Source organism: Lampris incognitus, chromosome 11, assembly GCF_029633865.1.
Source record: "Lampris incognitus isolate fLamInc1 chromosome 11, fLamInc1.hap2, whole genome shotgun sequence".
NCBI lineage: Eukaryota > Metazoa > Chordata > Actinopteri > Lampriformes > Lampridae > Lampris > Lampris incognitus.
This window is the reverse complement of record NC_079221.1, coordinates 6,524,757-6,547,258: the sequence shown is the minus strand read 5'-3', so window position 1 is coordinate 6,547,258 and position 22,502 is coordinate 6,524,757. Positions and strand designations below refer to the sequence as shown.

Genomic DNA, 22,502 nt, shown 5'->3' with positions numbered 1-22,502 from the left:
GCCCGTCCAGGGTGTCTCCCCGCCTGCCGCCCAATGACTGCTGGGATAGGCTCCAGCATTCCCACGACCCCGAGAGCAGGATAAAGCGGTTTGGATGATGGATGGATGGATAAATATTGTATGAAAATGGGCAAATTAACATTTTGGCCTGTTTAAAGAAGGTGGATTGAATCTTTACTTACTTTACTCGTAATGCACAGTGCTTAAATTCACCATTTTTTTTTTTTATTGGGCCGTTTCCCTCTTTTTTCTCCCCAGTCATGCCCAGCCAATTACCCCACTCTTCTGAGCCGTCCCGGTCGCTGCTCCACCCCCCTCTGCCGATGCGGGGAGGGCTGCAGACTACCACATGCCTCCTCCGATACATGTGGAGTTGCCAGCCACTTCTTTTCACCTGACAGTGAGGAGTTTCGCCAGGGGGACGTAGCACGTGCCCCCCCCCCCAACAGGCGCCCCGACCCACCAGAGGAGGCGCTCAGTAACCAGTACGCATACCCACAGTAACGGCCGATTGCATCTGTAGGGACGCCCGACCAAGCTGGAGGCAACACGGGGATTCGAACCGGCGGTCCCCGTGTTGGCAGGCAATGGAATAGACTGCTACGCCACCCGGACGCCCCAAATTCACCGGTTTTCACGCTTAGTGACCGTCACAGACGCAATCAGCTGCGCTTCAAGGATACTGTCCTCACCCGTCACTACTTCGGCCGACGCTGGCCGGTCTTTATTTAAGATCTTCTCATTTTCTGAGCTTAACTGTGACCTCTGTGTAGTTCTGTCCTCCACTTCCTCCCATGGCACTTTCAGTCTCTGACCTCCTATAAGTAGAGACAAGAGAGAGAGAGAGAGAGAACAGTATGTAGATGTGACGGTCGCCTCATCTATATACTAACAGAACTGATCCCGTTTGGGATCGGGCCATCTCCACCCTGACCCAGTTCTGCTCTCCCTCTTTTTAACGGTAACCACCTCCTCTTTCACAGCCTTGCCCGCCCGGACACACCCTCGACCCCTGTGTGTATCCCCGCGGCTGCATGCATGTGTTTCACCTACTCAGTCTCTGTGTTCTCTGTCATCCCTTCCCTCCCTCCCCCCCCCCTCCCTATGTCCTTTTTTTTCTCCCCCCCTTCCTCTCTATCTCTCTCTTTTCCCCCATGCGTCTGTGCATTCTCCGTGGTAGAGGACCCTAGTCGTCCGGTCAGTGAGAGCGGGGCCCCCCCGGTGGGGCCCGCCAGTGGCCAGGGACCGGTGCCTCTGTCTCTTATCTGCTGGTTCCGTGTTCAGAGCCTCTCCTTTAGTGAAGCCTGCCGAAGTCTAGAGGTAAAGGAGCCAGGCAGGCAGGAGAGCGCCCGAAGCATAAAGCTGTGACTCGTAGATGTGAAAATGAACTCGTTTGTCCGGCACGGTTTTAACGTAGAGTGACAGTGTGCTTTACAGGAAAAGGAAAAAAGGTCAGCTAGAAGTTCATTTGCTTCAGCAAGTTGCACCACGTAGACTTCCAGCACTGACTGATTTCGTACCAGTGGCGGCTGGCCAGTACAGGGCAACCGGGGCGCCGCCCCCTTCGAATATCAAGAGGCGAACATCTACTTAAACACGTTAAATATAATTTAGTTGTATAATGTAAATAATGGTGAAGTGAAAGTGTTTTCCAGTCTGTGAGCGCCTGTCAGCGGCCATTAAATAGGGGTTCAAATGGTGTTCGGTTGATTCCTGTCTGAACACATATATTTCCTGGGTGAGGGGCGCCGGCCGAACCATACCTTATATAAGCCCTCGAACTTGTGGCGAGCAGGTGACCCGAGGCCGCTGTCTGATTGGTTTCTTCAGATTTTCCGGGGGGCGCAGTTCCCAGACACTCCCTCTTTATTGGCAGCGACTTGGTATTGTTTTAATGTGTTTTGACCTGACGTGATCGGGAAATTCTCGTGGCTGTCAATCACGTTCGCGCCAACCACGACGCCTCGTCTCAACTGTCAATCATCCACCGTCTACGAAGCCCTGATAAAATCTATAGGCTACATGGTCCTTAATAACTCTGTGACTGCGTGGCCATTAAAGCAGCTGTCAGGTGTGCTGCGCCAAGCTAAATTGCGCCCCCCCCCCACCACACACACACACACACACACACACAACATTTTTAGCACCAGCCGCCACTGGTTCATATTATAGTTTTGACTCGCTGCAGTCTAGACTCTGTGTTGGCACTATGACCTATGAAATAATTAAAGCTTTTCAGCTTTTCAGCTACATTTGCCTGAAGTAAGTGTCCGTTGTAGAAGCGTGAGGCTTTGCCGCAGTAGCTTTACCGCGTGTCTGACACTAGACAGAAATCCGCCCGGTCTCCAGCGTAGAGTCTCAATGGATTCTGTCAGGTTTTTTTGCTTGTAGGTTTTGAACACTTTGTCTCTCTCCGTGTAGAATCAGCTGTCTGGGAACTTGCTGAGGAAGTTCAAGAACAGCAACGGCTGGCAGAAGCTCTGGGTGGTCTTCACCAACTTCAGCTTGTTTTTCTACAAGACTCATCAGGTGAGGGTTGCCTAAACTCACACTTTTAACTCCTGAGTGCAGAAACACCCCGTTTACACACACACACACACACACAGACACGCACGGTCGTGTTTCACTATCCTTGTGTGGACCCCTCATTGACTACATTCATTTCCTAACCCTGAACCCTAACCGTCACCATCATAACTACATGCCCAACCTTAATCTAATCCTGGCGTCCGGGTGGCGTGGCGCTCTATTCCGTTGCCTACCACCACAGGGATCGCCGGTTCGAATCCCCGTGTCACGTCCGGCTTGGTCGGGCATCCCTACAGACGCAATTGGCCGTGTCTGTGGGTGGGAAGCCGCGTGTGGGTTTGTGTCCTGGTCATTGCGCTAGCGCCTCCTCTGGTTGGTCGGGGCGCCTTTTTGGGGGGAGGAATAGCGTGATCCTCCCATGTGCTGCGCCCCCCTGGTGAAACTCCTCACTGTCAGGGGAAAAGAAGCGGCTGGTGACTCCACATGTATGGGAGGAGGCGTGTGGTAGTCTGCAGCCCTTCCCCGGACCAGCAGAGGGGGCGGAGCAGTGACCAGGACGGCTCACAAGAGCGGGGTAATTGGCCAAGTACAACTGGGAAGAAAAGGAGGGGGGGGGATCCACAAAAAAAAAACCAATCCTAATTCTCACCTTAACCCTAAACCTAGGTCCTAACCCTAAAATAGACCCTTTTCCTTATGGGGACCCATAAAGTGTCCCCACAAGGTAGGTGGTTTCTGGTTTTTCTGTCGTCCCCATTAGGATAGAAAAACCTGACACACACACACACACTTCACATTCCTTCTCCTTGTCAGCTTCAACCAGTGCAATTGTTTACCCTCTTCTCCACTGAACATGCCAAGTCATAGGAATCTGAATTGTCCTGTGCAGTCTTCACCACGTCTCTTCATTCACCACCGAATTCGCTCCTGTTCTCCCCGCAGGAAACCCTCATCAGCCATGTTTTCAACTCCAGGCGTCTCAATGTGTGTGTGTGTGTGTGTGTGTGTGTGATGATGATGATGATGATGATGATGATGATAATGATGGTGTGTGTGTGTTTTGCTCAGGATGATTATCCGCTGGCCAGCCTTCCTCTGCTGGGCTACTCCGTCACCATCCCCTCCGAATCCGAGAACATCCACAAGGACTACGTCTTCAAACTGCATTTCAAGTCCCACGTCTACTATTTCCGATCAGAGAGCGAGTACACCTTCGAAAGGTACGCTTGCACGGAAATGGATTCTGCCCGTGCGGAATTTCATCGACGTTCGTCCTCCTCGTCATATTCTTCCTATATTTTATAATTCCATTATAATTCAGTTAATTTGTGGTATTGGGCTACACAAATAAATGGAGGAGAGATGCTGGGTATACTGGGAGAGGGATGCTAAATATGGAGCTGCCAGGGAAGAGGAGAAGAGGAAGGCCAAAGAGGAGGTTTATGGAGGTGGTGAGGGAGGACATGCAGGTGGCTGGTGTGACAGAGGAAGATGCAGAGGACAGGAAGAGATGGCGACGGATGATCCGCTGTGGCGACCCCTAACGGGAGCAGCAGAAAGTAGTAGTAGTCGTAGTAGTAGTAGTAGTAGTAGTAGTAGTAGTAGTAGTCGTAGTCGTAGTAGTAGTAGTAGTAGTAGTAGTAGTAGTAGTAGTAGGGCTAAAATTGACTTGGCTTGATGTTTTGTTGACATTGAGGCACTTGACGAAAAGCCTTTTTTCTCCCCGCATGCAGGTGGATGGAGGTCATTCGCAGCGCCACAGTCCCTTCCAGCCGATCCCGAATCCAGAACCGGAAAGAGTCCCAACCTCATTGAGCCGGCTGTCCTCGTCTCAGTGACACCGCCCCCCCCCCCCACCTCCCAACTTCTGTGTCCCCAGGACCGGATTCTGATCCCCCAAGGACCCCCACTCCCCCCACACACACCTCCGCCACGTCCCGAGCTCGAAGCTTGGACCCCCCCCCCCCAAAACACAGCCCCGCCCACTTGTGTTCTCTTGCTACCTTGGTTTTCATTTCCTATACATATCCAGGACATATGTACATTACTGAGCAGTGTCCACGCACATACGGTGCTTTTTAATGCTTTAATGGTGACACGTCCGCTGGTTTAGACTGCATCAGAGACTGCATTTTTTGGCATTTTTTTACTCAACTCTGAAACCTCTTTTTTAGGATGTCATTTTATACTGTTTTCTAATGGTCTGAACCACTTCCTATCTCTCCAGTTTTACATTTTGTCATTGGTTGTTTTTACAGCAGACACACATGGGTACTATATATATATATATATATATATACCTGTATTCAGTGTTCTCTCTTAGGTAGGTTACGTATCACTGCATTTGTCACAAGGGTTTTTTCTACTCGTTCATTTTATGGAAAACGGCTGCTTTGGACTATCCTGTAACTTCGGTGCCAAACAGATTTTTTTCTTTCTTTTTCAAACCGTGTCCCGGACTTTCTGATACTATTTTGTTATAAGGAGGGTCTCCTAATCATGAGATGTTGAAATTCATATTTTGAAATTCAGTTCATGTAAGACAAGAACCCCCCTTAAAGAACGAACAAATCGAGGCTTCGTGCACACGGCGCTGTGAGAGGAAGATATGGAACTATTTTGTTGTATATTGACACGTTGTGAGGTCGGTGGCAGGGCAGTCAGGGTCGCTCCCGTTGACACTAATACTCAAGCAGAGTGGATATTTCTATTTACTGATCTTTGTTGAATAGGTACTCCTGTTGTTGTTTTTTTTTTTCCTTCTTCTTCTTCTTCATTTTGCTCTGTTTCTAAACAGAGGTGCGAAGTCGGAAGCCGCCTTCGGCCGGAGGAGCAGATGTGAGACATGTTCATAATCTGTGCATTATGAAGGAAACTAACGGAGAGCTTTAAAGGTGTATAGACTTTCAGTTCCAAGCGCCGCCGCCCTCACGTGGACCAGGCCGCCCCCCCTTAGGGATCTTTTGCAGGTCTAAAATGAATGGAGATATGCATACGACGGGGTTTTGCGGCGTAGCATCCGGGACGGAGGACCCTGGTTCTGTTTCGAATCGCTGTGTCCAGGAATCAGAGAGCTCTTTGGAAATGAAAGCAATAAAAAAAAAAAAAAAAAACCTCATTTAAACTGAGATTGGTTCCGGTTGTGATTTGTGGGACGTTGAAGTCGCTCGATAGCTTGCGGATGCTTTTTCGCGGCGTCGCTGCAGAGCTGAGACGTTGTCTCTGTGCATTCACGGTTATGAGCCACGGTTTGAACCCACCTCCCATGCTCCTGGCCTTACTCCCCCCCCCCCTTCCACCTGCTCTCTTGCGCACACGCCACACCTACCTTTCTTCTCTCCATCATATCAGCCAGCTCTCTCCCTCTACCAGTCACAGTGCCACTGTTACAGGTTCCGACTCTCACCTCCACACTCCTACCCTTCCCCCTCTCCCCCGCTGCCTCTGGACAAGCCTTCCCCCTCTCCTTCTCCTTCGTCCAACAGTAGCATAGTTTCCACCGGCGCCCTGCTGGCCAACAGTACCAATGGTGGTTGGTAACCCGGGCCTCGACCGAGCCGGTATGGACATCTGACTTATGATCCACGTATTTGATCTGGCAAAGATTTTACACCGGATGCCCTCCCTGACGCAACCCTCTCCACTGGGTTGGTTATGACCCACAGGTAATAATAATAATAATCATTGCGTTCACATAGCGCTTTATCTAGACACCTAAAGCGCTTCGCCGCGAAGGGGAAAAGTCGCCTCGACCACCGCCAATGGGCTGCACCACCTGGGTGATGCCCGGCAGCCATTTTGCACCAGAACGCTCGCCACACATCAGCTTGAGGTGGAGAGGGAGGAACCGTTGAGCCAATTACACAGGGGGGGTGATTAAGTGGCCAGATGGAGAGAGCCAGGCTGGGAATTGTGCCAGGACACCGGGGGACTGCCTACTCGTTGGGTTCTTTAATGACCGCAGTGAGCCAGGACCTCGGTCTTAACGTCTCATCCGAAGGCCGGCATCTCCTACAGCACATCCTGTCGCTGCACTGGGGGATGTTTTTTTTCTTCCTTTTTTTAAGATTAGGACCAAAGGGAAGACTGCCCCCTACTGGCCCACCAGCACTCCTTCCAGCAGCAACTCGTTTTCCCGAGAGGTCTCCCATCCAAGTACTAGCCAAGCCCACACCCACTCAAGCTTCTGTCGTTCAGCAGAGCCAGGGTACGTGTTGCTATGGCCGCCGGCAGAGGGCGTCATAGCTGCAGGAGTTAACCTTTAACCTGAAAACAGCCACACGTAACCACCACAGACACGCCACACAGTTAAACCTTTAAAACTGATCTTTGCTAGATCATCTGGTTCTAGTGACGGGGGGGGGGGGGGGTCTACCACACATGTGAAGTCAGTGCCTTTTTATTTCGTTTTGTGGAGTCTTAAGTTTGTGAAGGTTGTGAAATCAAATAAAGATTTACCTTAGATTAGGATAATTAGATCATTAGCCTAAACGAGGTTTTCTCATTTCAGTGACGCACAACACAAACCTTGCACAGGCATGCAAAGGTGCCCCTGCAACCCGACATAAATCCCGTGACCTACTGACACGGCGTCTGCATCGGGAAATATTAAGTGAGGCGTCTCCTTTACTCACTGCCACTGATTCACTTTGCCCGTTAATTAGACTCCACTACGCTCGTTCGGATGCAAACCAGCCCATAGAGAAAAATAAGATGGCAATACTCGAAGCAGCTACGTCAGTCTTGGCTTTCTTAATTCCATGTTTTATTTATTTATTTATTTGTGATACTATGAGAATGAATATTGACTGTCTCTGACTCATACACCAGGTCCATGTTGTAGGCATGGAGGAACCCGAGTGTCATCCTCTCACAGTAAAATCCAGCAGAAAACATCCATCCATCCATTATCCGAACCGCTTATCCTGCTCTCGGGGTCACGGGGGATGCTGGAGCCGATCCCGGCAGTCACTGGGCGGCAGGCGGGGAGACACCATGGACAGGCCGCCAGGCCATCACAGGGCCACAACTATACATCCATCCATCCATTATCCGAACCGCTTATCCTGCTCTCAGGGTCACGGGGATGCTGGAGCCGATCCCAGCAGTCACTGGGCGGCAGGCGGGGAGACACCCTGGACAGGCCGCCAGGCCATCACAGGGCCACAACTATACATCCATCCATCCATTATCCAAACCGCTTATCCTGCTCTCGGGGTCACGGGGATGCTGGAGCCGATCCCAGCAGTCACTGGGCGGCAGGCGGGGAGACACCCTGGACAGGCCGCCAGGCCATCACAGGGCCACAACTGTACATCCATCCATCCATTAGCCGAACCGCTTATCCTGCTCTCAGAGTCTATTCCCTATAAAGGGTACACCTCATTCATAATATAATAGCTTTTGCCTGCATACTACATCACGACCACTGTGAAGAATAGTCTGGTCTAACTTCAAAAAGCAAGGCAACCCACCACAAGCACCCCCCCCCACCCGAGCAGTCCCAACCACAGCACGCAAAACTCAAAACGACCAACATAAAACACAAATATTTAAATATAAATTTAAAATACTTGCATAAAATATATTTTTATTTTTATCAAATGTTTATATTAACATGTTAATGTATATATTTATATTAACATATATTTATGTTAAATTACATATTTAAAATATGTAAATATATAAATATTTAAATAAACATGCATAATACATTTAAATAAATTCACATTTAAAAAAATTCGTAAATATATTTTTGAATTATTTATGTTTGCCCCAAATTTTACTTGTTACGTTTAATATTTTGCTCACAAACCACAGATTTACTCTATTATTGTTGTTCTCCGTGTCCATCATTCAAATTAAGTACGGGGAAAATATGGATAATTCGGATCGTGTGTTTATTTATTTGTACAGTTACTGTTTTTCATGTGAATGTAAATGTGTTTTTATTTCAATATCCATATTTGATGCTCGATTAACTATTTGAGAAGTTGGGGCTTGGGTCAAAATTTGCACACACACACACACAAAGATGTGATTACCTCGGTTTGAATACAAAAAGTGGTTTTTCTTGTGAGTGGACTTCCTCAAATCAATGCCATGAATGACATGCGGTTATATAGGGCCCTGCCCAGAGCGCAAGACTGCTGTGGCCCGGACCCGTCCCACACCCGACACTTCATCCGGCCCACATACCACGTGGAATGATGGCACCTGGGCGGTCCGCTCCTGTTTGCCAGATCTGGGCCAACCCATAGCAATGCCGCATGTGCCACATATTTGCCAAAGGTGGCCCATATTTGTTTTGTGATATTTGGGCCGTATTCACCATTTACCACACGGGCCACTTCAGGGTCACATCCAGATCACATGTTGCCCAGAGCACCGCGTCTTAGCCAAAAAAGGCCCACATTTGATTTGGCGTATTTGGGCCATATTTGCTATTATTATACATGTGGGCCACCTCAGGCTCACATCCATTTTGTCAGGGCCAGAAGAAGGCCATCAGTGCTGCATCACTGCCTGAAGTGGCCCACATCCGGATGCTGTCTGGGTGTGATCCGCATGACATCTTAAACTCTTATGACAGTTATATAGCTCACTGTGATTTTGTCCGGAAGAATAAACGAATTTTGCTTTCGTTATCCACTGATACAGGGGCGCCCTTGGATAAAGTACAGTTTTCCCAGTTAAATGCACACAAGTCTTGCTTTCGGTAGTAGCTGTGCTAATTTGATTGTGAAGTTGGTGGGTTGACAATCCAAAAATAGTAAACGCAGTCAGTTAGGTCAGTGTTTCTCAACCCAGTCCTCGAGGACCCCCTATCCTGCAGATTTTCATTGTGACCCTGCATAGGTAGCCCTGCTTGTACTTACTCAACCAGTCATCTCATAGCACTTAATTATGCAAGGTGTGCAAACTCAAGACATTCATTGCTGATTGGTTGAATAGCTACAGACAGGTACCTATTCAGGATTGCAAAGAAGATCTGCAGGATAGGGGGTCCTTGAGGACTGGGTTGAGAAACCCCGAGTTAGGTAACCGACACCATGCTATTTGTCATTCCCCAATCAAAAACTAAAACGTAGCCCTAATATTCAATTCAGCGACGCTTTACTGGCATGACTGCATTGATTACAATGTTGCCAAAGCAGGCGACAGTGAAACAGGTCAACAGAGTACAAAAAAAATAAAAATTAAAAGAAATGGGAAAAGGAAACAGGTAGAACTGGCAGAAACAGAACTGACAGCCATTGGAACAGTGACTGGCAGTGTTTTGGTCACTCGCTGACCCTTACTTAGGCGACACATAGTGTGCCGCGAGGTGTGACCTTTGGCCCTCTCCTAAAATAAGAGGCCATTGCTCTTTCTCATCCAGGAGTAGAACACGTGGAATCTGGTTTTTGAGTTTCTCCTGGTATTTCTCCCTGCACCCTGGTAAGGGTCTGTCCCTGCTTACGGTCCCTGACAGTGGACCGACAGTCAGTCAGTCTATATTCTCTTTTCAGGGCCCAGTAACGTTCCCATTTGTGTTGTGATTTGGTTTACTCTGTGGTCAGCTTTGATGGGATACACGGGATACACGTTTCGCAGAGGGTGCAGAATTCGGAACGACACCGCCCGATCGGCGCTCGCCGCGGGTACAAAGTCTGAACCGCGAGCGCGGCCGGAGAACTCGACAGGAGTGGGGCGCCGGCCCGCGCACGCCGAGGGGCGGGACGCCGGTCCGCGCACGCAGAGGGGCGGGGCGCCGGCCCGCGAACGGCGAGGGGCGGGGCGCCGGCCCGCGGAGGGGCGGGGCCCTCTGAGGGGCGGGGCCGGGGCGCGCTGTGGACTCGGCCGGATTACGCGGCGGCTCCGCGAACCCGTCGAAGGACCCCGGAGGGCGCTCGAGCGGAGGAGTTGAACGCCCAGGCGAAACAGAACATGACGGCGAACCGGCTGCGAACCGGGCGGGACGACGTCGAGACGGAGGCGTCAAAGCCAACCGGCGCCTAAGCCGAACAGCATGGTCCAGTTTCAGAGTCACGCCGAGCGCCGCTGCCGTCCGGGACCGGATAGGGGGGGACGGGTAAGCCGGTAGCGGAGTTCGTCCTCGGGTTTCTCTCTCTCTCTCTATTAAACCGTCGACGGAAGGAGGCGCGTCGCTGTCAAGACGATGTCCAACCCGGCCCAGCCGGAGACCAGGAGGTTCACCCGGGGTCTGGGGAAGCCCGGCACGGCCGCCGAACTCAGGCAAAGTGTTTCTGAAGTCGTCCGGACCTCCGTGCTGGTTGTAAGTACAAAAACGTGTGACTTCTCCTCCTTGTGCCGGTCCCTTTACCTGTGTGCGGGGGGGGGGCCGGCTGGGCCGGTTCGGGGTGCGGGACGTGCTGCCCCCCCCCGTCCCCCCCCTCAGCCAGCAGATGTTGGAGAGGTGGGCTTGTTGACGGGACGGAATGGGGGGGGGACCCGTGGTGGTTTTGGGGGGGTGCCTGCCAAAGTGGACGGATGTCATGTTAAGTTGTGCGCTGTCAGGCGGAGGAGGAGGAGGAGGAGGAGGAGTACAGCCCGCTAGCAGGGGAGGAAGCTGAGGCGTGGAAGAGTTTCAGGAGTGTAAGGGGGGTTTTGTCAGAGAAGAAGAGTTTGTTGGTGGATTTGTGGAGGGGAGCAGTTTTGTTGTGGTTGGGGGGGGAGGGAGGGGGTGTTGGGTTTTGGGTAAACAGTGTAGTAGTGTGTGTGTGGTGTATGTGTAGTTTTTTTGTTTGATTTCTTTGATTTGGTGGTGGTGGTAGTGGGTGGGGGGGGGGTCTGTAGGCCGGAAGCCATGCCAAGGCAGGTTACCCTCACTAGGCAGGTTACCCCACTAGGCAGGTTACCTCACTAGGCAAGTTACCCCACTAGGCAAGTTACCTCACTAGGCAGGTTACTTCACTAGGCAGGTTACCTCACTAGGCAGGTTACCTCACTAGGCAAGTTACCCCACTAGGCAGGTTACCTCACTAGGCAGGTTACCTCACTAGGCAAGTTACCCCACTAGGCAGGTTACCTCACTAGGCAGGTTACCTCAATAGGCAGGTTACCTCACTAGGCAGGTTACCTCACTAGGCTGGTTACCCCACTAGGCAGGTTACCTCACTAGGCAGGTTACCTCACTAGGCAGGTTACCTCACTAGGCAAGTTACCCCACTAGGCAGGTTACCTCACTAGGCAGGTTACCTCACTAGGCAGGTTACCCCACTAGGCAGGTTACCTCACTAGGCAGGTTACCCCACTAGGCAGGTTACCTCACTAGGCAGGTTACCCTCACTAGGCAGGTTACCCTCACTAGGCAGGTTACCTCACTAGGCAGGTTACCTCACTAGGCTGGTTACCCCACTAGGCAGGTTACCTCACTAGGCAGGTTACCTCACTAGGCAGGTTACCTCACTAGGCAAGTTACCCCACTAGGCAGGTTACCTCACTAGGCAGGTTACCTCACTAGGCAGGTTACCTCACTAGGCAGGTTACCCCACTAGGCAGGTTACCTCACTAGGCAGGTTACCCCACTAGGCAGGTTACCTCACTAGGCAGGTTACCCTCACTAGGCAGGTTACCCTCACTAGGCAGGTTACCTCACTAGGCAGGTTACCTCACTAGGCAGGTTACCCCACTAGGCTGGTTACCTCACTAGGCAGGTTACCTCACTAGGCAGGTTACCTCACTAGGCCACCTCACTATCTTCTCTCCTGTCTACCTGTGTTGGAATCTCTGATTCATGTCCTCGTTGATTCCGTAGAGTTCGGTGGGATTGGGAAATGTTTTATCTGCCTGTTGGTTTGGTGTATGTGTGTTGTGGTATTTTGAATGTTTTTTTTCTATAGAATAGAAGAGGGGTGGGGGTCAAACATGCCATCAGGTTGCTGACTCCAGGTCAGATGTGGATAACTTGTGAAGGAGTGAGTGGTTAAAAACTCACGTGATGCAATGTCTGTTCCACGTTGTCAATACGTTAATTATTTCAGGATTTTTTTCTATGCGCCTCCCCGAGAACGAGGCTGTGTTGGGTGCATATTGTCAAAACCTGCACCCGCCAGGTGTACCGCTGCAGCGTTATTCAACGTTATATTGCACCGTATGCACCGCTCTTGTGACCCTTCCAGGAATCCGTGCCCGATCAGGGTGTCCTCTAGTCCACGTCAAACGAGCGGTGTCAGCTTTCAGAGGTTGGACGTCCTCGAAAGAGAAAGCACTTTGGTTTCGGTTTCACGGCCGACGTGCCAGGTGGGTATCACGTGACACCGTCCTAACCCAGATAGCGGAATTGCTGTGGCCCGGACCCGTCCCGCACCTGACACTTTCATCCGACCCACATACCGCGTGGAACGGCGGCACTTGGGCGGTCCGCTCCTGTTTGCCAGGTCTGGGCCAGAACCGAGCCGTAGCGATGCCGCATGTGCCACATGTTTGCCAAAGGTGGTCCGTATTTGTTTTGTGATATTTGGGCCATATTTGCTGTTGTACTTGTGGGCCACTTCAGGCTCACATCCCTTTTATCAGGGCCAGAAGAAGGCCATCGGTGCCACGTCATTGCCTGAAGTGGCCCACGTCCGGATGCTGCCTCCGTCCTGTTTGGAACATGTGGGCAGTAGGGACCCACGTGACCTCCGAGTATCAATTTGACATCGGCCCATGGGAATGAAAGGACTCGTGCCCTTCCCTTTTGTGCGTCTGATGGATGCATTTGTTGTGGCGGTGTTCGGTCTGACTGTGAGTTTCTAGGTAACAGAAACAGACACCGTCCGGTCTCTGTCAGACAAATGGAATGAGTCAGAAGCCCAGCCATACAACCACACCTTCATATTATTTATTCATTCTCTCCCCCCCCCTCTCTCTCTTTCGCTCTCTCTCTCTCTGGTGGGCTGCCAGAGAAACCCGAGGGAGGGGATGGATACGTGCGTGAGATGGGAAATCAACATGTTTATGAGCGAGCAAACTCGGGGAGGTAACGCTGCGAAGGCTTCCCATACATAGTAATATCGCCGGGCATCCCGTGGCCGGCTTGCACATAAACATAACGGTCAGCTGTTGGAGCTGTCAAACACGGGACCGTACTACAGTTGCGTTGTTGTGCTCCGGCGGTGTCGGAGCTTCTCAGTGGGACAGGAATGCGATTGTACACGAGACCACCGTCCACACACAGCTTGTAATGAATTCCCCCATGGAACATGTTAAATGCCCCCGGAGGAAAAGAAGGACCTGTTTCACGGATATAATGAGTAGATTGTGGCGTATTCTCCTTCTTTTTTTTTCCTCCTCTCTTTTCTTCACTCCCCCTTGTGTGCTGCTGAGACTCCTATGCGTGTATGTCTGAGGGAAGTAAATCCCCCCCCCCCCTGTTTTGGATCCGACGACCTCAGATGATACCGTAGTGATCTAACTTAAGGGCGTAGCAGGGATTCAAGAAGCTGTGTCTTGGAGTCAAGTGCCATTGTTGAGCGTGTTTCCACATCTCGACGGTCGGTGCTTTTGCGAGGGCCGGACACTGACCGGAGGAGCGCCTTTGTTTATTGTTGGAGCGACTAGCGGGAGGACGTGCAAGTGGACAGAGCCTGCAGCTGAGACATCCCCCCTCTGTTTTTCCACACATTAGGAGTGTTGTGACTACTGCTGGCTCCATATTGGCCGTCACGAGGTTTCGTGTGTGCTTTGAAGCATCACAGGAAGTACACCTTTGTATTGGACACCCTTGTACACACCCCCCCCACCCTTCTGCTTCCCTTTGCTTGCTTTATCAGAAATCATTATTATGTTTGCATAAGAACGGGGATTGGAATGAATTGTAAATCAATAGTCAACGGCGAGGGATATGTTTGGCTAATGTATAAAGTGTAATGTATAAAGCAGCCGTGGGCAGTTGTGTAATTGCGATCGATAGTCCACCCTGCTGTGTGTCTGGCCTTAGGGAGCTGCAGAGCCAGATGGGTGTCATTATACACGGGAGCGATGTCGCTGGCAGCCCGTGGCTGGGGGACTGTCTCTGAGAAGGTAGCACGGTATGGTTATCACCTCCGCTCCGGAAAATGTTTTATCGCCGTAACAACTACATGGACAGCAGAGCAGAAACGTTGCCAAATTATCGGGCATGTGGTTTCCTTTCCCGAACGAGGAAGAAAGGGGAAAACTCAGAAAGCCGTGTTACTTTTGACCTGTGTTGGAGGTTTCATTTCCCGAACAAGAAGGGACGGTTTCCTTTCCCGAGCAAGAGAGAAAGGGAACATTTAGAAGGCCGTGTTACTTTGACCTGTGTTGGGGGTAGTTGTTGGTGAGACTGGGTGATGTGAGAATGAAAGTAAAAAAATCACATGCCTGGTAATATGGCGCTCGTGTCCAGATGGTAACCCTAGATTTGCAAAGTTCTCGCACATACACAGTTAATTCAGCACAGTAGCGTTTGACAAGCGTTAAGGTTAGGGTTAAGGGAAGGTTAAGGGAAGGTTAAAAATGCTGCGGGAGTTTCGCACATCTAGGGTCACCATCTAGACACAGCACTTGTTTGGCAGGCAGAAGGGCAAAGCGTTTCCGTTTCCTGTTTTATAATTTCACCTGATCAGACGGGCCGGTTAAAACGTCAACACACGGCGGCCGTTCACCCGCCATCGACGGATGCAGTTTTCTGTGCCCCGCCCTTCGTCTTCTCTCCCCGTCCCTTCTCTGTCAGTTCCCGCCTTTTCCTGAGCGTCATGACGTATCGTGACTTTTATCTTATCGTGTGTTTACTCGAGTCAAACAGCCTCCCATGCTGGACATTATGAAACGCCACCGCGGTGGAAGGAAACTCCCGAGTGGCGGTGTGCCCACTGCTCACACCTTACCTTACACGTATGTCCTGTGCTGCCATTCATTACTCACGAGAAATCGGTTCGGCTTGTTTCCACGAATTGGCATCAGCGATGCAATAAGGTCAATGCAGGTCACGGTCAATATCCGTGACCTGCATTGGTCTTTTTGTTAAAGTGTTGATGACTCTGCAACGCTCCTTTTTTAAGGCTTGAAAAAATTCCCAGAATATGGGAATACCAGGATTACTGCAAGTTACTTCAGGGCAGTATAGATTATCATGATAATCATAGGCAATTTTACATGATATATATATATATATATATATATATATATCCATCTATCTATTATCTGAACCGCTTATCCTGCTCTCAGGGTCGCGAGGATGCTGGAGCCTATCCCAGCAGTCACTGGGTGGCAGGCGGGGAGACACCCTGGACAAGCCGCCAGGCCATCACAGATCATTATTTATTTATTTAGTCTAAAAAGCAGATCGTTAGTTTAGATCCAAACCCCCCCCCCCACTGTTTCACAGTATGACAGTATCTGAATATTGTCTTAATACGCCACCATTTAAAGACAGTAAACAACGATACTGGATTATTGCCCGGCCCTTCTTCAGGTAGGTGTACATCCAACCAGGCCTTCACACTGAGAGAGGGCGCATGGTGTCCATGTCTGCCGTCTTCAGCCGGGATATTGGGTTTGGTGTTGTCTACAACAGGTTTGTTAGCGTTTATTACATCTGGTCAGTCCTCATTAGATGAAAGCAGCCGTCCTCAGCAGAGGAGACGCCACGGTCACACATGCTGCCGGGCCGAGCCAGTCAGAGGAGACGCCACGGTCACACATGCTGCCGGGCCGAGCCAGTCAGATGATTACAGTGTGCGAGTCCTAAGAATCTCTCTCTGTCTCTGTCTGTCTCTCTTTTCTCTGTCTGTCTGTCTGTTTGTATGTGTGTGTGTGTGTGTGTGTGTGTGTGTGTGTGTGTGTGTGTCTTGCTCTCTTTCTCTTCTCTCTCTGTCTCTGTCTCTCTCTCTCGCTGACTGTCTGTCTCTCTCTGTGTCTGTCTCTGTCTGTCTGTCTCTCGCTCTCTCTGTCTTGCTGACTGTCTCTCCTCAGTCTCTCTATGTCTGTCTCTCTCTCTCTCTGTCTTGCTGACTGTCTCTCCTCAGTCTCTCTCTGTCTCTGTCTCTCTCTCTCGCTGACTGTCTGTCTCTCTCTGTGTCTCTGTGTGTGTGTGTGTGTGTATGTGTGTGTGTGTGTGAGACTCTGTCTGTCTGTCTCTCTCTTCTCTGTCTGTCTGTCTCTTTCTCTTGCTGACTGTGTCTCTCTCTTCTCTGTCTCTCTATGTCTCTGTCTCTTGGTGACTCTGTCTTTGTCTGTCTGTCTGTCTCTTCTCAATGTGTCTGTCTGTCTGTCTGTCTCTCTCGCTGACTCTTTGTCTGTCTCTCTCCTCTGTCTCTCTCTCGCTCTCTCTGTCTTGCTGACTGTCTCTCCTCAGTCTCTCTATGTCTCTCTCTCTCTCTCTCTCTCTGTCTTGCTGACTGTCTCTCCTCAGTCTCTCTCTGTCTCTGTCTCTCTCCTCTGTCTCTCTCTCGCTCTCTCTGTCTCTGTCTGTCTCTCTTTTCTCTGTGTCTGTCTGTCTGTTTGTATGTGTGTGTGTGTGTGTGTGTGTGTGTGTGTGTGTGTGTGTGTGTGTGTGTGTCTTGCTCTCTTTCTCTTCTCTCTCTGTCTCTGTCTCTCTCTCTCGCTGACTGTCTGTCTCTCTCTGTGTCTGTCTCTGTCTGTCTGTCTCTCGCTCTCTCTGTCTTGCTGACTGTCTCTCCTCAGTCTCTCTATGTCTGTCTCTCTCTCTCTCTGTCTTGCTGACTGTCTCTCCTCAGTCTCTCTCTGTCTCTGTCTCTCTCTCTCGCTGACTGTCTGTCTCTCTCTGTGTCTCTGTGTGTGTGTGTGTGTGTGTGTGTGTATGTGTGTGTGTGTGTGAGACTCTGTCTGTCTGTCTCTCTCTTCTCTGTCTGTCTGTCTCTTTCTCTTGCTGACTGTGTCTCTCTCTTCTCTGTCTCTCTATGTCTCTGTCTCTTGGTGACTCTGTCTTTGTCTGTCTGTCTGTCTCTTCTCAATGTGTCTGTCTGTCTGTCTGTCTCTCTCGCTGACTCTTTGTCTGTCTCTCTCCTCTGTCTCTCTCTCGCTCTCTCTGTCTTGCTGACTGTCTCTCCTCAGTCTCTCTATGTCTCTCTCTCTCTCTCTCTCTCTGTCTTGCTGACTGTCTCTCCTCAGTCTCTCTCTGTCTCTGTCTCTCTCCTCTGTCTCTCTCTCGCTCTCTCTGTCTTGCTGACTGTCTCTCCTCAGTCTCTCTATGTCTCTCTCTCTCTCTCTCTGTCTTGCTGACTGTCTCTCCTCAGTCTCTCTCTGTCTCTGTCTCTCTCTCTCGCTGACTGTCTGTCTCTCTCTGTGTCTGTCTCTGTCTGTCTGTCTCTCGCTCTCTCTCACTGACTGTCTCTCTGTGTCCATCTGTGTGTGTGTGTGTGTATGTGTGTGCGTGTGTGTGTGTGTGTGAGACTCTGTCTGTCTCTCTCTTCTCTGTCTGTCTGTCTCTTTCTCTTGCTGACTGTGTCTCTCTCTTCTCTGTCTCTCTATGTCTCTGTCTCTTGGTGACTGTGTCTCTCTCTTCTCTGTCTCTCTATGTCTCTGTCTCTTGGTGACTCTGTCTTTGTCTGTCTGTCTGTCTCTTCTCAATGTGTCTGTCTGTCTGTCTGTCTGTCTGTCTGTCTCTCTCTCTCTCTCTCTCTCTCTCTCTCTCTCTCTCTCTCTCTCTCTCGCTGACTCTTTGTCTGTCTCTCTCCTCTGTCTCTCTCTCGCTCTCTCTGTCTTGCTGACTGTCTCTCCTCAGTCTCTATGTCTCTCTCTCTCTCTCTCTCTGTGACTCTGTCTCTCTCTCGCTTCTCTATGTGTCTGTCTGTCTCTCTTGCTGACTCTTTGTCTGTCTCTCTTCTCTGTTTCTCTCTGTCTCTCTGTCTCTCTCTCTTGCTGACTCTGTCTGTCTCTCTTCTGTGTCTCTCTCTATGTTTCTTTCTCTCTCTTTCGGGGACTCTGCTGCCTGTCTGTCTGTCTGTCTGTCTGTCTCTCTCAGCAGTAGGCTTCATGCATACTGTCAGTCTGATATACTCTGCAAGGCCACATCGGTCGCCTGTGTGAGTGCAATGGGAAGTGGTACTTTACATGTGCAGGCCCAGGGGGCCCGGGATGGGAGCTCGGATGAGCTCCACCGCTGGGTCAATAATACATGAGGTTGCTTTGGTAACCCACGCGACCTTTAACAGGCTCTCTCTCTCTCTCTCTCTCTCTCTCTCTCTCTCTCTCTCTGCCGAGGTGTGCTATTGGAGTCGGCTAAAACTTAGGTACTGTTTGGTAAAATACCGCATTGACCCAAACAAACGTCCTTGCAGTTCAGTGTGTCTTAGAAAAGGAGACGTTTTGCACCCTCCGATAGGCCAAGAAGCCATGCAACACTCACATTTCACAACAGTCTTCATGCCTTTGTCCTCAGATACATTACCGGAGAAATGTTGACTTCCGCAGACGAGTAGCATTGTTGTGGACATAGTAAACTGGCACGAAATGCCGACATCCATTTCAAATTTAGCAAACCGTCTTGCGGTATTGCCTCCAGAAATGTATTTATTTGTGAGCTGTCGGTATCAGGTGTACTACAAAATGTCTGAGGTCCATTCATCTACAACTGTGAGGCCGAATACTCTTCCGTACATACCTCAGACATTTTCCATGTCAACCGGATGAGATGGAAAAAGACGCTGCAGCAAATCAAACCTTCTCTGTTTATGTCTTCACATGTTGCAGTGCTTGCCCGACGAAGCTGAACCGAAAGTGTGGAATAGTATGGAATAGTGTGGAATAGTATGGAATAGTGTGGAATAGTGTGGAATAGTGTGGAATAGTGTGGAATATTGTGGAATAGTGTGGAATAGTCTGGAATAGTATGGAATAGTGTGGAATAGTGTGGAATAGTGTGGAATAGTCTGGAATAGTCTGGAATAGTATGGAATAGTGTGGAATAGTGTGGAATAATATGGAATAGTGTGGAATAGTATGGAATAGTATGGAATATGAAGGTAAGGCGTCATTTGCACAAGCAGTTGACCGGCCATTTTTTCCGTTTCTCGTTTATCTTTTTTTGGGGGGGGGGGGGGATTTTTTTTCTCCCTAATAGTATCCAGCCAATTACCCCACTCTTCCAAGCTGTCCCGGTCGCTGCTCCACCCCCTCTGCCGATCCGGGGAGGGCAGCAGACTACCACATGCCTCCTCCGATATGTGGAGTCGCCAGCTGCTTCTTTTCACCTGACAGTGAGGAGTTTCGCCAGGGGGATGTAGCATGTAGGAGGATCACTCTATTCCCCCCAGTTCCCCCGTCCCCCTGAGCAGGCGCTCCGACCAACCAGAGGAGGCGCTAGTGCAGCGACCAGGACACATACCCACATCCGGCTCCCCACCCGCAGACACGGCCAATTGTGTCTGTAGGGACGCCCGACCAAGCCGGAGGTAACACGGGGATTCGAATCGGCGATCCCCGTGTTGGTTGGCAACGAAATAGACCACCTGGACGCCCCTCGTTTATCTTTTTATTGTTAGTTCACACCACATCGGTCTCATCAGAAACGCCAACAAACATCGCTCCAGTTTATTATGACTATCAAATCCTTTGGCTCCTTCTAGTAGAGGATCCTAATATGGCGATTTAAGAGCCGTTGTTTGTTCAATTTCAGATTATCTAAATGCTTTAGTGACTGTCTCATTTTTTCACCGTCTGCGTTGGACAAAACAGAAGGAGGCTGCGGGGTCGGCTGCATCGCCATTTAGCAGAATTAAGCTTACGTGCAGTCAAGTTTTTTTGACACAGACGTGAGCGGTGATGCACGGCCTGCGGAGCGGAGGTGTCCAGGACAGTGAGGAATGAAACACACCCGAAACGCTGGCTATAAAGTACGTCTGCTTGGATTCGGGCAGGGTCCTCGGCAGTCGCGGTCATAAACCGAGCCAGATTTTTGCCGCTCAAGGCCCTCGCGGTCGTAGAGAAATGCCTGAGAATGCCTGCGCCGAGTGCACGAGGGTCATGATAATATGGGCCATGAAGACTACGTGTAAAAGGATTTCCTCTTGCCAGGCCCTGTCAGGCCTTGTTTTTTCCCCCCACATCTCTAAATACGGTGGTAGTAAAGCCAACTCAAATGATGTCATTGCCAGACAGACAGACGGAGTTTGTTCCAGTTTTAAGGGAAAGTGATTAAACTCCGTGGACTCCGGCACTGACACAAAGTTATAAATCTCTCAGGACAGCGAAGCAGTTAACGCCGGGTATTTATTAATCCTGCTGCATCACTGGGCCAAGGCAAAAAATTGTATTTTAACTACCCGTCAGACTAAATGAGTGTCCGATCTAAATTTGAAACCGAGAGGGAATCTCGAAATTGTGGCCATATCAGAGGTGGACCGGATTTACCCATTTCCTGCTGATGAGTGTTTGTGTGTTACGGATGGTGAAGGTGGTAATGGTGGGATAGTTCAATGGGGGAAATTTGGAAGTAGTATACTGCCTATACATTTCCCGTCTTTTCCCCCTGTATAAATCGGTATACTCTCCAATCTGCAGGACACAGCTCCTGAGGCACAATTGTCCGTTGAGTTTTCGTTGGGGTTTTGTTTTTCCATGTGCCAGATTCCATTTCTCTGCACGGATTTAATGGTTGTGACATAAACGTGTATCACTGGATCGGCATTTCCATTTTTTACAGAGGTTGCCACAGACTGTCAGGACGCAGGTGGAAATGTACAACAATGATGTGTGCCAGTGTTTTTGTGGTTACACCCAGGGGGCTTCCCTTCAGAATGGAAGCGTAGTAGGTTCTGCCATGAGCTCACTGGCCTCCAAACCTCCTTCCAACGTTCCAACGTGCTGGAACAGGAAGTGCCCATAACTTCCTGTCTCCCATCTTCTTGATGGGGGAGGAGAGGCCTCAATGTTCCTAGATATCGCTGGTTTCCTGTGCTGGTCGGGACTGGGGCTGGGCAGGGATTGAAGGCGGCAGTGCCCAGACACGGCTGGCTGAGGGAACCGCCCGCTCAGTCTGAATGTTCTGCTTGATAGAGCAGAAGTGTTTTGGAAGACAAGGGAGGGTTACCATAACAGAAAGGCAGGGGTCTTAAAGCCCTGACCAGCGGGTGTTTTCCTGTTAGCAAGTGCAGGGCACTGTTCTGGGACCTGTCTCACACTTTAACACCAAGGAACATGTGCAACCCTCTCAGCCCCATGGATTTTACTGGCTCCTTGTCAGGTGTTTTAGTACTCCCCAAATGCAGTGATGAAGTTATGGCCTGTTAGTTTGGCTTAGAAACAGAATCCATATTTTTCATTTCTATGTATTAGGGGGAGCACTGGTCCAGACGAGGCTTGTTGCTGAGGTGAGGTTTGTTTTGATGGAGGCTGGAATGATCCCTCCGCTGCTCTGACAGTTTGTTTAGCTCTGGCTCTCTCTCACCCATCCAGATGGAGAGTAGCACGGAGGAGCTAAGTCGTTGGGTGGTCGCTATTGTGGATGCAGGAATACCTCCTACATCGCTTTTTAAAGCCCCGGCTGCTCCCTCTATACATGTGTAGCACACCGAACTGAACCCAACATTAAATTTCCTCTCGTCTTCACGTTGGTGAAAACCGCAGATGAGCGGTTTTTACTCTTATTTCACCAGTAAAACGTTGTCATCGGCAGCTTGGTCCTACCATGGATCTGTCATGTCGACGCATTAGTGCTTTGCCTCTCTTTTCCACAGCTTGCAGTTGGCTGCTTCTACTCATGAGGTTCTCACGTCTCGGGGAAGCAGGGTGGTCTCGCTGTCGGAGAAACCGCGTCCTGTGTGACTGACCCGGGTTCACGCCCCCATGCTAGTCAAGTATCCGTCATTCTGAGGTGTGTTTTAGCGAGTCACCGAATCCCTACTAGCTCCTTACAGGGGTACCACCTGAGCTGTGTAGCTCAATGACTCACATCGCCTGTGCCTCCCCCCCCCCTCTCTTCTCGTGTGACTAATTCGATTTGCATCCCCTTTGGAAACCGGTAACTCTTCACCGTCCTCAGGAACTCCTGGAGATGTTGCTTC

At 50.2% G+C, this 22,502-nt stretch overlaps 2 protein-coding genes across 6 annotated transcripts in view; both read left to right on the top strand.

Annotated features, from left to right (window-relative positions):
• The window catches only part of farp1 (FERM, RhoGEF (ARHGEF) and pleckstrin domain protein 1 (chondrocyte-derived)), an 80,765-nt gene extending 76,381 nt beyond the window's left edge, over positions 1-4,384 (top strand). The window contains exons 25-27 of the mRNA XM_056289102.1: positions 2,422-2,529; positions 3,598-3,749; positions 4,263-4,384. Coding sequence (XP_056145077.1) covers positions 2,422-2,529; positions 3,598-3,749; positions 4,263-4,344 — 342 coding nt within the window. The 3' untranslated portion in view covers positions 4,345-4,384. The remainder of the gene's footprint in view (positions 1-2,421; positions 2,530-3,597; positions 3,750-4,262) is intronic.
• Positions 4,385-10,367: 5,983 nt separating this feature from the next.
• The window catches only part of LOC130120675 (dedicator of cytokinesis protein 9-like), a 130,134-nt gene continuing 117,999 nt past the window's right edge, over positions 10,368-22,502 (top strand). For all 5 annotated transcript variants that reach the window (XR_008811001.1, XR_008811000.1, XM_056289352.1 and 2 more), the window contains exon 1: positions 10,368-10,807. Coding sequence is in view for 3 of the 5 variants with exons in the window: in XM_056289352.1 (XP_056145327.1) it covers positions 10,691-10,807 (117 nt within the window). In the remaining 2 variants the exon portion in view is untranslated. The remainder of the gene's footprint in view (positions 10,808-22,502) is intronic.